This window comes from Eupeodes corollae, chromosome 2, assembly GCF_945859685.1.
Source record: "Eupeodes corollae chromosome 2, idEupCoro1.1, whole genome shotgun sequence".
Lineage (NCBI taxonomy): Eukaryota > Metazoa > Arthropoda > Insecta > Diptera > Syrphidae > Eupeodes > Eupeodes corollae.
Window position 1 is genome coordinate 139,922,902 of NC_079148.1, and position 15,606 is coordinate 139,938,507.

The 15,606-nt window shown below is 32.1% G+C and overlaps 1 protein-coding gene across 4 annotated transcripts in view; it reads left to right on the forward strand.

Annotated features, from left to right (window-relative positions):
- The window catches only part of LOC129948585 (collagen alpha-2(IX) chain), a 405,200-nt gene that overhangs the window by 385,496 nt on the left and 4,098 nt on the right, over positions 1–15,606 (forward strand). For all 4 annotated transcript variants that reach the window (XM_056059695.1, XM_056059694.1, XM_056059696.1 and 1 more), the window contains one exon: positions 11,351–11,584. In XM_056059695.1, coding sequence (XP_055915670.1) covers positions 11,351–11,584 — 234 coding nt within the window. The remainder of the gene's footprint in view (positions 1–11,350; positions 11,585–15,606) is intronic.

Below are 15,606 nucleotides of genomic sequence, written 5' to 3' on the forward strand. Positions count from 1 at the left end.
AGTGAGCAATTTTTCCGCTATTGGTCGGTGATTGACACCGCTGTCCTTTCCTAATTGAGTGTCTTTTAAAAAGTCTTTGGAAATACCTTGGTACATTTTCCATCTTTCATACATGGTGCATAATGATTTATTTGACCGAAGGGTTTAGAATCTTCTTGTTGATCAGGCAACTCAGCCGAAGTTAAATATCGTCGGGCCGTACCTTATCTTGGAGCCAAACTAAAAGATGAACATGAGGAAAGCCTCTTTTTTTTCCACTCGATTGTATACGCCATATAGCACATTGTTTCACCAAATTGTTATCTTTGGTTATTAAAACAATCAGTTTTTACTTTTAAAATTAAACATCATGAAATAATATCATGTCGATTTTTCGCTTGTTGATTTAAAATAAGTATGACTTAATAAGAGGAAAAATCTATTGCTGACACAGTTTTTTGTTTGAAGAACTCTTGTTATTAGATGAACTTGTAGTATTAATTGAATAACCGTCTTCACCATGACTAAATATCAAAGGGTACTGCAGTGCATCGTAAGGCCGGTGTATTTCACTCGATAGCAATCATTAAAATGAGGTGCATTATAACGACTTCTGTGTTCTGTCTGTGGTGCACGGTCAACTCTGATAATGACTTGAAAATTTTCTATATTTGATGACATTGCTTCAAAAGCACTCTTGAAGCTGCGCACGTAAGGATTGTGAAAATGTAACAAATATTGCAAGTCGTATAATAATTCTCTGTAATTATTTGGGGCTATCGACATTCGCAGTTGTATTTCTCAAAAATTTCGGTTCGTCAGGTTTGGTAAAAGAGATCCAGCAAAATGATAGACTTGACCCTGAACTTTAAATGTAGGCATAAAATCTCCATGTCTGATTTCATTGGCACCGAATGACGTCATTTGTAAAGCAGAATTGTAAACACGAATCATATCAAGAAAATTATTAGAATCTCGATGAGAATGATTTAAAAGACTCTTTAATGGTTTCAGTGAAATGTCTGCCTATAAAACTTTTCCTCCTGAACAGCAGATACCTGGTGGTTCTTTAGGCTATTTGAATGCAAGACAGAAATTGCACTCGGTATTCATATTTCCTATCAAAACGTGAGATCAGTGAGTCAGTGATATTTGGATTTTTTAACTAACATTATCGGACTTTATTTATGCTTAAACCTGCTCAATGTATCCTCTTTCATTTAAAAAAACCGCATGACAATTGGATAAGAAGTTTCAAAGCCAAACCGTAACAATAGATTTACTCTTTTGCTTGATTTCAGTTTTATATACATATATATATATTGTATTTTAAATGCATGTTTACATTTTTTGAAAATCGTTTTAATATATTTTTTCAAGAAATAAATACGACAAAAATGCTATTAAATTGGCTTAACATCTCAAATATCTTACCAAAAACCACTTAAACTTCAACTTTTCATTGCCTTTTTCTTTTATGCAATGAATTCCTATTTTAGTGCTTAGCTTATTTCTTCAACTTTTCGACACAAAATCAATATTGAATCCTTTGGTTGAAAGTTATTTTTTTCTATAAATTCGATATTATGTTTTATTTATGTTTCCTATTTTTGAAATTGTTTCTTTATTAAAGTTACCACAATTCCAGGAAAGCTTTGCCAAAAATATGAATATTTCTATTTTTGTTTTTGTTTTTGTACATTTTAAGAAAATTTAAAGCAAAAAAGCATGAAAACAACTTTTTGATTCTTGGAATTGTGTAGGTAAATAAAAAACATACTTTTATGCAGTGTTTTCCTGAGAATTCAACAATTTCGCTTTGAATGTTGGAACAGTAAACTTTTTGTTTTTATTTTTAGATTTTTGACTTGAATATGAATGTGTAAAAATAGGGTGATTCCATTTTTTTTGTGGAACTAATAAGGGAGTTAATTTAAAATACTAAATTTTCATATCTATTTTTTAACTTTTTAATTTGAATCAATTTTTCAAAATTTTCAGTTGAAAGTATTTTTTCTCTTAAAATTCTTTATTCAAGACTTTAAAAATTGAGAAACCGTATTTCAAAATACCGAATTTCAATAATCATAGTTTTCGAAGATTCTAGAAACACTTTATTTTTCTTTAAATTCTGATATCGTATTCCAAATTTTGAAATGTTAAGTAAATGAGTAAAATTTTTGTCTGAAAAAACATCAAGTTTTTGAAAGTATTTTTTGATGTGGCTTGTTATAGTAAAAGACGTTAAAATTCTTATTTAAACACACCTAGAGTGACTCATTGTCAAACTTTCTGGTAACATATTTCTAAAGCGACACAATTTTTTAAACATATTTCTTAGCAAAAATTACCTCAAAAAGGCAAAGGTTTAAGAACAGTCAGGTATCCTCAAAGATCTCACCAAAAAATGTTAAAAAGTGAGCTGGAATTCTGGGAATACATTTCTTTTTCAAGAACCACCCTTTCGGAGGATGGTATATGGATGTCATTCTTATTACAATAATGGATTCTCGTGAATTACATCCCAAAGTACATACCAACTCCTAGCTAAGTAAACAAAATAAGTTCCTATTTTGTGTAGGTTAGGAAGGTAGATTCTGGCAAAAAAAAGGACTTATTTAAGAATTTAAGATGCGAAAAAGGTTAATTTCAGGTTAACTTGTCATTCAAAAATAAGTATATGATGTAGTGGCTTATAACTCATCATAAGAAATAACTCTTTAAAATATCAGAAGGATTGATGAATCTTAACAGTCTGCAGTTCTTACTTATGACCTCGCCGCAATCATAAATATCATGAATTATTACCTTAACCAATATTATTTCAAAAACATACGTTTTAAGAAAGTATTTCTCTTTTTGGTAAACCAATCTTGACGATTCCAAAGTTTGTTTAAACTTCTGCATGTACACATTTTAATTTTTTTAATTACATATTTCGTTCGAAAAACCCCTTCCCAAAAAAAAATACTTTTTAAAATTATCCTTTCAATATTTAAAGTTGTATATTTTCTCGAAAAACAAAAAGTTCATGTAATTATTTTTATTTATTCATAAAAGTTGTCAAACAAACCTCTGACAAAAAAAACACAAATGAACTCCAACAGAAAAATTCTTTCTCTTAAATGTCCTTTTTTTAATGAATACCCAAATAAAACCGCACACATATTCTTAACATTCCCTACAAAAATTATATATATGCTCTTTCAAAATTAGTTGAGTTCAAAAAATGTTTCAACTTTAAAATTGTCTTCCATTGGGCGGCAGAAAATATACCATAAAATATACCTACCCCTATACAAAAAGGTCCTTTGCTCCCATAAAAGTGACGAAATAAAACAAACAACAACAACAAACGAAAAAAAATGAGCATCAACTTTGCATGTCACCCAGGAAGATAAACTACTAAAATGTGATATAAACTATCCCGTAGGATATTTACGATGTATATTTTGTAACAACTTCCGGTACAAAGAAAAAAGTACATCCTGAAGGATCAAAAAAAAAATTACTAACAAAAATGAAGAACAAACACCATCATCATGGAACAAGGACCAAATAAAAAGGTTAGAGTGAGAGAGAGAGGAAGAGGGGAGGATGAAAGACAGAGAAAGATAGAATGAGTAGGGTCAACATTTACATTAAATTGAGCCCATGGGAGGAATTTGCAACTCTGACAGAAGCTAAGTTATTCACTTTTACCTCAATTAGGATGCAGCAAAGTATGAGAAAAGGGGATGAAGATGAAATGGGCTGTGAGAGCGACTAAGGGAAGGCTTCTCTGTTCTGGTACTGGTACTGGTCCGGGTCTGGCTGTGCTGTGCTGTGCTCTGTGGTGTCTGGCGTAACTTTTGCCGGCTGACTTTGAATTTATTCATTTAAGATGAATACCAACTGCCACTCGGGTCTGAACCCTGTCACTCGTCCGTCTCTTCTTCACCAATAAAGCGGTATATTTTTAAATACTACAGCTGTATACCAACGGGCTTGGGTAACTAGGCAGATGGCTTTACTCTGATGATGACGACATCGTAGTTCTCTGTCCGTCGTCTGATGCCTGACGTCTGTAGTCCGTAGTCCGTCGACATTGTCTTTGTCGTCATTTGACGATAAAGTCAGCTTCGTTGGCAGTAACGGCTCACCCTACGGCCAACTTCAAACAATTTGGCCCGGAGCACAGCTGGTGCCGTTGTACTTGACTCCGCTTCATAGTCCGCAATTGCAGTATGTTAATCAACCGAATAGTGGTGACGGTGATGGTAGGGGGTTATGCTTGGACGGTTTGGGTTGGGATTCCGGTTTTGTTGGGTAGGATCCATCATGGTGGCGGTGCCATCTGATTGCAGGAAGATGCGAAAAGAGTTGTTTAGTGTTTTATGTTTATGTTAGATCAACTTGCTACCTCTACCCTAGTCCTCATCCTCATCCTCAACGTTCGTCAGTCAGCGATGCCGATGACGATGCCTATAGTTTCTCTTTCTCGGGGGGAAGTCATAAATAAACCGCAGAAATTAATGATGCGCTCGCAGTAGATTGTTTATCTGGTGCTGCCCTCTAGAGATAACTTTCTAACTCTGAGATTGCTAAGGGCTGGATTTTGATGCTGATGCTGATGCTGTGTATTTTGTGCAGATGAAAATATCTCGCTCACATCTCGTATAGTATGAATCTCTATTTGCCCTCGCCGCTCTGTGATTTTAAGTGGAGTCAGTAAGCATTTTCATAGTGCGAGGAACTTTTTAACTGTATCTACTGTATAAGAGTATAATATATAGAGGAAGGGTAGCTAAAGTTGACTTTGTGTGTATATAGACTGAAGTGATGTTCCATTTGTTTATTATGCCTACTCTCGACATGGCATTAGGGTTACTCTTACCATTAATAATTAAGTTGTAATTGATGCAGTGAAGTAAAGACCTCAAAGCAAGAGGTTGTCTATAGGTATAAAAGTTTGGAAAATTGGGTATCATATTTTTTTTTCTGTTTCCACTATAAGCTCTGTAGATTGATGAGATGAAAATATTGTAAGCATTTTGATTTAAAAACCTTTAGAAGAGGAAAAGTTATTTTTAAAATGAAATTAATTAAGCCAACAGGTATGAAAAGAGGTATTTAATAAATATTAAACTTTTTTGCTATAAGATTTTGGAATTGAAGAAAGTTAATTAGTAAATATGTATATTTTAACAAAAATGAATTTAATAAACATTTTTATATACAAAAACTCAATTTATTGAGATGGAATACAACACTATATGCCCAATGTTCATTAAAACCGTTAATACGTTTGAAAGCAGTACGAGCTTTGCACATTCTTGAAGTTCGGCTAAGGAAATAATCTCTATCTTTGACAGTTCTTCCAAAATCAAGTTCAAGCGTAAACTGGTTGACATTTCTTAAGGTCCAAATATTTCAAGCAGATTTTATTGTTTGAGGGGTCGAGGGGATCTGGGTATTTCGATAGAAAATTGATTATTAAAGTATCGATACAAAATGAAAGACATGAATCATTGTAGCGGTGTCCAAGCGATGTAAAAATGTTGGTCATATTTCCGTAGTTTATAATTTTCATAGGTATTTTAAGCTTGTTTTAAGGGCACCTGTATAAATTTGAGAGTTGCACTCAAGCTGTGGAATAAAAAGTTTTCTTAAAATCGAACCAGATCAGAAGGGTTGTTCTTTTCCTATGTATTTGGAGAAATCTTAAAACTTAGCTTCATTTTTGACAACGCCAAATGTGTCATCATTCTATAAGAGGTGGTCGGTATTATTGTTTTAACCTTTTGATTTTTAGCTTTACATTTGATCAACTTAAGATTTTATTAACTTAGAAAAAAAAAGAAGTTGACGGAGATTTAAATAAAAATATTGTTCTTTCTTTTTATGTATCTGAACTTAAATCAAAATAATAGAGTTACATACAAAAAATTTCGCCTTCAATCTTTTTTTTCCAAAAATGTTCAATTATTCTTAAAGAAATAAAATAAAAACTGTCAATAAGCTTATTTAAATTGAACCTTCAAATCGAAATTTCATTAGAAAAATACTTAACAATTCTAAAGTCTCCAGATGACCCATGTCAAGGATATACCATATACTTTTTACCCCTTACCAATTATAAGCACTGCATGACTTAATCATCTATAAAATACATATTCCAAATAAATTACTAATTAAAGTTTTAAAATTTTAAGTGTTAATGAAAAAACAGTCCTTCTTAATAACGAAAATCCTAGAATTGAAATCCCTTGTTCAAGCAATCTTCAAACATCCAGAGACAGGATATCAAAACTTCGTATATCAATTAATACTCTTGGCCTTTACACTCTGAGTTTTACTCTCAACCTATATCCTTTTTCCATACCAAGATGAAAAATCAAACCATCTACACACATGAAATAAAATGAAAATAAGCATATCCTTGTTTTGTTCTATCTATAGGTATTTTAACGTTAAAGGATCAATATCCTGTTTTTGGGTGCGTCAAACTCAATTATAATCTATTGCCCTTAAATTGACTAATTGATGCCAAGAAACAATATACATGCATGTGTGTGTATTCAGATATTCACATACACGTATGTGTACAAAGAAAACCGTTAGACAACCTCTCATTTAGTCTATGGACTGGACATTGGACAAGCCTCTTCGAGTCGTGTCGGTCGTCATTTACTCTTAAAATTTTCCATCTCAATTTTCATTAAAATGTTCATCATCATCTCGATCCCTAGAAAACTAAATTCCCTTTTGTCAGGACTCGTATATGCAATATAAAGTGTTTTGGGAGCAATTTACTTTAAAGTAATATTAAAGAGAAAAGAAAAATGGATATGCAAAAAGTTTAAAACCATACCCTATATGATTAAAAAGTATACTCAAGAATCCTTGGAAAAAGTACTTCATGACATTTGACATTTTTGTCAGTTGGATTGATCGAGGACTAAAACTGGCATTTACATAATTATGGTACAATATAAGTTAGACTTTCAATTGACTTGAAATTCAAATTACAGACCATTGGTGACTTGCGGAAATAATAGTGACCAAAATTGACTCACAGAAAAATAACAGGTGACTAAAAGGTAGCAAATAGATGATATGATTAGACGAACAAGACACATGTGATTAGGTAAGGTTAAGCGTTAAGGTATCCGTCAGTGATATAGAAGGACTTACTTAGGCCCATTGTGATACCAAATAAATCTTTTTTCCAAACTCAATTAAACCAGTTTGAGTCTCTTACGAAACGAAGAATTGAAGAATAGAAGAATTCTACTAGGTAAGTCTTGCGTTTTTAGCTACAGTAGGGCATGTACATTTTACAAAGTAGATGAAGAACTGTTTCTTTCTCTCCCTCATTTATACAGTCTCTGCAAAAGTCATTTGAGAATACCGCTAGCGGGTTACGTGCTTTTCTATTAGTCAGTGACACCGATTATGGATGTTATATGCTATTTGCCCAGAGATAGCATGTTGTGACCTGACATGTTGAGGAGACAGAGTCCAGATATTATTATCATTAGTATTATTGTTATTATTATCTTTATTTTTTCCAACATATAAAGTGCAAATGTTTTAATATAAAAGATTTACGAGCATCGCTTAAAAGCCGTCTGCCAATTATATCTAAAATTATAACATTAAAATTTATATTTATAAAATTTAAACACACCAACAAAATTGAAAATGAAAAAGTGTAAAGTATTTTAACATTAAATATAATTTAAAAAAGTTAACTTAGACATTATACTTAAGTATTTCTGTAAGCGATAGCTTCAGTAACAAACTGGATAAGAACTTTCCAACCACACTCACTATTTAGAATTGAGTAACTCTCTTCTGTAGAAAGAAAGTTTTTCCAAAGTATAAGCGTCGAATTTCTTGGAGTATTTGACATCTTGCTGTTAAGTGATAAACTTTTTCGATTTGATTAAGGTTGCAAAGATTACAGTTATGGGGTCTGTAATTTAGCTCTACAATTTTAGTTGGGATCTTAAATATTAAACTCATCTCGTTAACTGTGAATTTTTTTTCGAAAATAATTAGATTCCGCCAGTTGCTGTATATCGTTCCATGGACTCTTTAGCACGGTTCAGAGAATTTTTAAATACTTGTTATTCAATTGCTGAGATGCAGTCATAGAATTCATTCTTCCATGAACCTAAGTTATTCAAGACTAAATTCAATATCGTATTATATTTAGCAGCCAATTCTTGCCAATCTTTGAACGGCGTGTAAAAACGCTAAAGTCAATCATGAGTACTTTTTTTTGAAGATTATTATCACATCTCTTAAAACTTTGACAGTATAATAAGAAAATTGAAGATAGTCCAGATTCTACATATATGAGTATAAGTATTGCATAGTTAGATGTGTTCATAGGGACCTTAAATACACGTTTGAAGAAATATCTCTGAACAACTTCAAAGTTTTCACATACTTCGTAACCATACACTTCATTAGCATAGCAGAGTGAACTTTTAATTGTTGCATTAAATACTTTGAATTTTACCATCGGTTCGATACATTTGTTATTAAATAAACTTGACCAAAAGCAGTTAATGGCTGATTTCGCAACTGATGTTTTTTTCTTTGATATGAGGTCCGATGTTTGAATTTTTTAAATTTTTTCTATTCTTTCACCATTATATGGTTCCAAGAACGGTCATTTCTGACATTATGATTATGTGATCTGAAAACCATAATCTTCGACTTTGAACTATTTATTTGAAGATCCCAAGAGTTACAATACTGGTTAAGTTTGTAATTTGCAGTTGTAGAGTTACCGGAATATCAGTAAGAATGACAAGGTCATTCGCATATAAAAGCACCTTAATAAGCAAATCACCATAATATATAACCCTCTGGAACACTGTCTCTAATGTTAATCTAATGTTAATAAAAAGTGAGAAGAGCAAAGGACGTAAAATGCAACCTTGCGGGACACCCACTTCTGTCTTAAATTGCTGCGAAGATATTCTACCAATAGAAACTACCGCTGTTGTATTTGAAAGAAGTTTCTCATATATTCTTACAAATTTTGTTGATAATCAAACACCTTCTAGTTTAAAAAGTAATAGTTTTCTGTTTATGGTATCAATGGCAGCTCTAAAATCTTCAAAAAAAAGCATAGAGATTAGTTTCCTTATCCAAAAAACGTTTAGCAACATTAGTTAGACTAACAAATTTGTTCAATTAGAGAGAGGTTAGGTCGAAACCCAGCAACTTATTATGTTGTTTGTTTCAACCCAAGGTACTTTTCGTGGAGATTAGGATCTCCTTTTTAATAGATCGCTAAAATGGATGACTCTTCGAAATTATGTGGTATTTCTTCGTTGTTAAACACTCGGTTTAGTAAAAACAATATAAGCTCTAAAAATTGTGACCTGGCATTTTTAAAAAACTCGGCTGGGATGCCATCTAAACCCGAAGCCTTATTGTTTTCATTTTTTCTAAGGCAAAAAGTAGTTCTGGCATTGAGAATGGAGTGTCTAATTCTTCGATGTAAAAAAAAGTAACGCAAGACCTTTGTAAGATTGGTTAGGATCCACTTTTTTAAGTTTTTCGAAATATGAGCCCATCATGTCGATACTGATTGGAAAAACATTCTATCTGTTTCAGTTATCTAAAATTCTTACATTTTTCCAGAAATCTTTAGCATCCCTGCATTGATTGATTCATTCAAAAAAGGTGTGTTTTGGAATTCATCTATCCGACCGTTTAAATCCACGATTATTAAAATGATTTCATTATCATTACAAAAAATTTTGTAAGTTTTCGAATTCAAGATATTTGGTTAAAGCCTGAGAAGAGGATATCACATATTGATATTACGTTTTCTTTAAACCCGGACAAGACTTTTTTGTATCGCCAAAAACTACGCCTGAAACACGCTACAATGATTGAAAAGGCGGAAGGAGAGACTTAATTTTAGTCAAAGTACACACTTCCACTAACGCCTTCATTTGTTTTCGATCCATCTATGCAAAAACGGAGTGACTCATCTTCCAGGAATGTCCTATCCAAAAAAAACTGACAGGTATAGAAGTCTGAAAATGTTTGTCGAATTGCATTTGAAGGATGGTGTAGAGAGTGTGTTTTTGGATTAATTCTGAATCCTTAAGAATTACGGAGTGGAATTGTTGTTAACCAAACTGCGATGCAGCTTTGAGGTGAATAGCAGAGCTTGGAAATATTTTTTGTATTGAACATAGTGCAACTAAAAGACGTCTAATAGACTTCTAACAGGTGTCTATTAGGTTAAAATAGACAACCTACAGGCAACTACAGGAAACTGACAGGCAGCTAAAAGTGTTTGACTCCAAGAATAATATGTAACAGGTAACCGAAAATCGTAAAACAGAAACGACTTATAGTCAACTACCGTACAAAACCAACAAGACTTCACCAAAGAGATACAGATTTTCAACTCATAGGTAACTTTAAACATTTCGAAAGACTTTTTCTAAAATCCGTGCTTTTGAGAAGAAGAATAAAGCAGTAGTTGAAAAAATTTATGAAAAATTAAATAACCATCAAAAAAACTTACAATAGAATCTTCAGTTTATTAAATCAAATATTTTTAAACATAATCAAACTTTCAAGCTCACCTGCGAACATTTTTCCAATTATTTATCTAAATTTTTGTATTGTCTTAAAAATCTAAGAAATTGCAAAGAAAATATTTCTCGATCAGCTCAGCTTACTTATTTGCTTTCGAGTTCTACATCACTTTTCTTTTCTATTTAAATTTTTTATTTATTGTTGGTTTTTATCTAAGGTTGATTTGACAACTTAAAAAAACCAATAATTAACTATTTCTTCATAAAATATCCAAATTTTAGTATAACTGGATACAATAGAACTACTTAATTATTTAGATCGGAAACATCCGGATGTTTAAATCAGTCACTTGAATTATCTAAAATTATCCGGATAATTTGGATTATAAATGTCTTATCCGTAAGCATCCGGATATCCGAATATTGTCAAATGATTTGTTTGTATTATCTAAAAAATGTCGAACATCCACATAATTAAAAAAGATGGCTGAGATGTGACACTATCCGGATAGAATGTATATCAGCAACTGTAAAAAGGTTTTTGAAATATCCGAGTATCCTCTAAGACTTCAAATCATTTGAAAAACTCTCTAAAATAAAAACTTAATAAATTTACATATTTTCCTTAAATATACAAAAAATTCATTAAAGTGCATTTACCCTACAGAGAAGAAGCGTTTCCAAGAAAAACAATCTTTATAAACCTTTTTTTGACTTTTCATCTTTTCAACTTTTATACTATATCTACTATCTCACTTAAGCCCTTGTTCTCAATATCATTATTCTTTATTATTCTTCTTTTTACATAGGTCACAAAAAGTTGTTTGGCATGGATCGCATCTAAATGGCGAACTAGCTCAGGAAATGTATTGTGATGCATGGATGTCATCATCCATGGACAAGGTCGGTTATGCCAGCAGTCTGCTGGGGAATAAATTAATAGACGAGGAAACGTACTCCTGCAATAATCAATTTATTATCCTATGCATTGAAGTTGTGCCGAAGAACCAACGAAGGAAACGAGAGCTTGACTCTGAAAGAAGGTAAGTTCAACAAAATAAAAAAAAAACAAGTCCACTCTCTATGCATGCATATACTCGAAGCTGGAGTGTACTAAAAAGAAAGGGTTTTATATAAAATTCCATTGGGAAGTTGAAGTTCCAGGATATTTCTAGATGGACATTGGGTACGGTACGGGTGTACCTACTGTTGAATGTCCTTTTCAGTAATTTTTTTTTTGTCTCGATATTTTCCCAATCCACGTTCGTTTCCTAAATGATGATGGAAGAGGACTAAGCAAACCCAAAGAACTGACCGAATGAACGAACGAACGAAATGTTGATGGGTTCTCGTCCTTTTCTTCATGGGACCTGTCCTTATTCATTGTTCGTTGCGGAAACTAAATTAATAACCGTGCAGGGAAAAAAGCTATAGAGACGACGATGAAGGGAGAGAAAACGACAAGAATAATAAAAAAGAAAGAGAAATAAGCCAAATCCCAACGGAAATAATGGAGAGCAAGCAATGAAAGTCCTTATTGGATTTTGGTCAATCAGTGTTCCTGCTGCCTCTTTCATCACTTACTCTGAAGGTTGGCTCTGTAGTCTAGAGTCTGGATTCTGAACTCTGATGATGTATGAAATGGGTACAGTTAGTTTAATACTATCCATATGTCAGAGTATTATTGTTGTTCATGTAATTTGGCAAATATTTAGGTTTGTTTGAGAAACGATTAGCCACCATATGATGTAATAATGTGATAAAAACTAATATACCGATTTCCTGTAATAATCTATAAGTTTCCGGTTTGTATTATGAACCCTAAACAACAACAAACCATTCTTTCGTAAAGTCCTTGAGAGAGATTATTGTGTATGATGATGAAATAATACTGAAATCCATTCCTCTTTTTCCTTATTGTGTAAGTTATATTTTGTTTTTTTTTTTCTCCTTTTTTCCAAGGATTAATTTTTATCAAAAGGATATTCTTTCATCTGATAGATAGATAGAGCGTCCTTGGGTATGGTTTGGTAGAATTTCGCAGTTGTTTATGGTGGGTGAAAAATTCAGGAGAATTCATTTAAAGAAAAGAGAAAACGATTTCTAAGAAGCAATTATTTGCTTGTCTGCACGTGTAATTATTGTCTATTGAATTTGGCAAAATCCCCACTGTAACATGTAACTACTACCAAATTAATTGCTCTTAGATAAGTAGATACTTTTATGATTTCTGTTTCTATTTCTTGTGTGTGTGTAGGTATATGGGTAGTATGAAAGAGAGAATGCATTTCATTTCTTGAAATAAGGATTTTAAGGATTAAAAGTTGAAAAAGTTAAAAGAAATATAATCATGTGTAACAGGGGGGTTAATTTTCTAAGAAGGAATTATTTAAGCTTCGACGAACCAGGCATCACACAAACACCGCCTTTAACTTAACTTGCGATGATGACGAGGGTAGATATTGTATTAACTTATTTTTGTGATTGATCTTGAAAGGAGACTCTAACTAAATATTGAATTCTAGTTAATCATATTGAACTTAATTTTAATTGTGTTTGGTGCTTTTTAATCCATGTTAGTTAATGCATTTAAGAAATTCAGGCTAATAGGGTTGGTATAGTTCCAAGAAAGAGAATTTAATTAAGACCTTTTGATCATTTTTAGTAGGAGAAATAAATTTGATTGGTATGGATTTATTTTATTAGATTAAAATATTCCTGGATAAAATAATTATTAGAGTCATGTTTTAATTGCTCAAAATCAAGTATTGAGGGATTTATGATATCTAGAAATTCAGTGCTTTCAGAAAAAATTTGTCAAATTGTTAAACACTATTTCGTAGAGTCTCAAAAAGGTCCTAAATCTCTTTAAAAACTATAACATTACAGCAAGTGCACTTAGGCGTATACGCACTTTTAAAGCAAACAAATTGCACTTGTCTGATAGATCTTCATGGGCGGGCGATACATGTTATCGTTTTAATGTTAACAATTGTTCAGAGATTACTCTAAACGTAAGGGAATACATACATCGTTTGTTTAAAATAAACAAATTTATTAATCATGTATTTAAATAAGTATCAATATTTTTTTTTAAAAAAAATTCTCCGTAGTAACTTATTCACTAAGAGCCTTATGAAAAGAGGAATCGATCAGCACACCTCAGAAAGAAAGTTTGATTTTACACTTATTTTTGAATGGTTTAAGGTTAAAACTTATAATTTTGAATTTGAAGAAGACGTGTGCTAAATTAAAAAAAAAAAACAGTAAAGAACTTTTCACCAGTCTCTCTAATTTAAAGAAAGGGATTTTAAGATGAACGCGTTTGAAATTATAAAAAAATTGTTTTTTATAGTAGCTTATTCTAATCCGATTCCAAAATTAGTCTATCAAGTTTAGTTTTAGAGATATTGCTAAATAAGCTCATTCGAATTTATCTTAAGCAATAAATTAGTATTTTTGTCAAATTAATCTTTGGTGGTTTTAATAGTACATGATACTTGTCTTTAATATTTAGTTTACATTATTTTTTTAAAATGTATATATGTAATGTTTTACAATTATGGAAACACTTTCATGAGTTGTTAAATTGTACCTGTCTTTTAAATCCTAGAAAACATTAACTCTTAATTTTAAAATATTTTTTTATAGGAAATACCAAAATTGTTTGAAAGAAATTGTTGTTTTTGTGAGGAATGTGTCCCCTTAGCCAATCTTAGTCAAATTTTAGAAAAATATTATAAAAATAATCTTAAAACCGGTATTTTTAATATAGTTTTATAGTTGTTATATTAAGACTAGATTTTAGTTGGAAACTACTTAATCCTAAAAAATTGTAGATGCGTATCTAAAAATCCTAGACCGTTCTTCTTAACATCTACTTTTATTATGAGCTATTCTTTTATATATCTAACAATTCATTTTATGTTTGAATGACATTTAGTATACATTAATGAACAGAATGAATACATGGTTGATAATTTCGGTATAGGGTGCACACTGTACATGGAATAATGGCTTTTCGGTCTGATAGAGTTGTAGCAGTTGTCTGATTAGGTTTCGATGTCTTGGGTGGTGGGTTCCTCGTAATCGTTTATTCGTTATTAGTTTTTGGATCATCCGTTTTATCAGCATTGATAAAAGCGGCTTTTAACCTGTCGTTAGAAATGTTTTTTATTTTGTTTTTACTTTAAAGTCCTTATAAAGGAGCTTGAAGTGAAGATCTAACACTGTCAGTTCTTATGAAGACATGAGTACATTTTTCTAAAGACTTCTGTAAGAAAAATGTGGGTCTTGCATGGTGGTTGGTTTTTTTTTGGTCGTAAGGTGGGCATGATTTTTTGAAATTCTTTTACAAAGTATTCTGAAGTTGAGAATTAATTGTCGGTTCAGAAACATAATCGCCTGGTAACGGAATTGTTTAACCATAGAGAAGTTTTGCTGGGATGGCATCCATGTTTTTTTTTTAAGGACGTCCTCAAACCAAGCAAGACAAGAGGTAAAACTTGGAACCAGTTGGCAGTTCCATGGCTCATTATGGCAGTCTTAAGATAGTGGTGCCAGCGCGGATCACGGATGATAAGATATTGTTCTGATGCAGTGTTTTATTCCCAAAGTTTTGTTTAACAGTGTTGACTCGAATTGCCGTCCCAAATCAGTTGTTATTTGTAATGGAATTAGATATCGCTCCATCCAACCATAGAGTAGGTTTTGGGCTACTGTCTCTGCGCTGATATCTTCCATAGGATACGCTTCTGGCCATCAAGTGTATCACTCTATGATCGTTAAAAGATGCCTATAACCGTGTGATGTAGGCAAAGCGCCAACCATGTTGATATGGGCAAAACGTTGGGATCTCAAACTGATTGGGGCGATTGGTGCTTTGTTGTGTCGACTGATTTTTTATTTCTTGCATTGTATGCAGATCTTTACGAACTTTGTGCAATCTGCTCTCATCTTGGGCCAAACGAATTGCTCTTGAACGAGTTCAAGAATAAAATGGAATATTTTTTACAAAAAATAAAGCCTTCAGAAACAACTACAAACTAGTAAAAATTAAATTTCG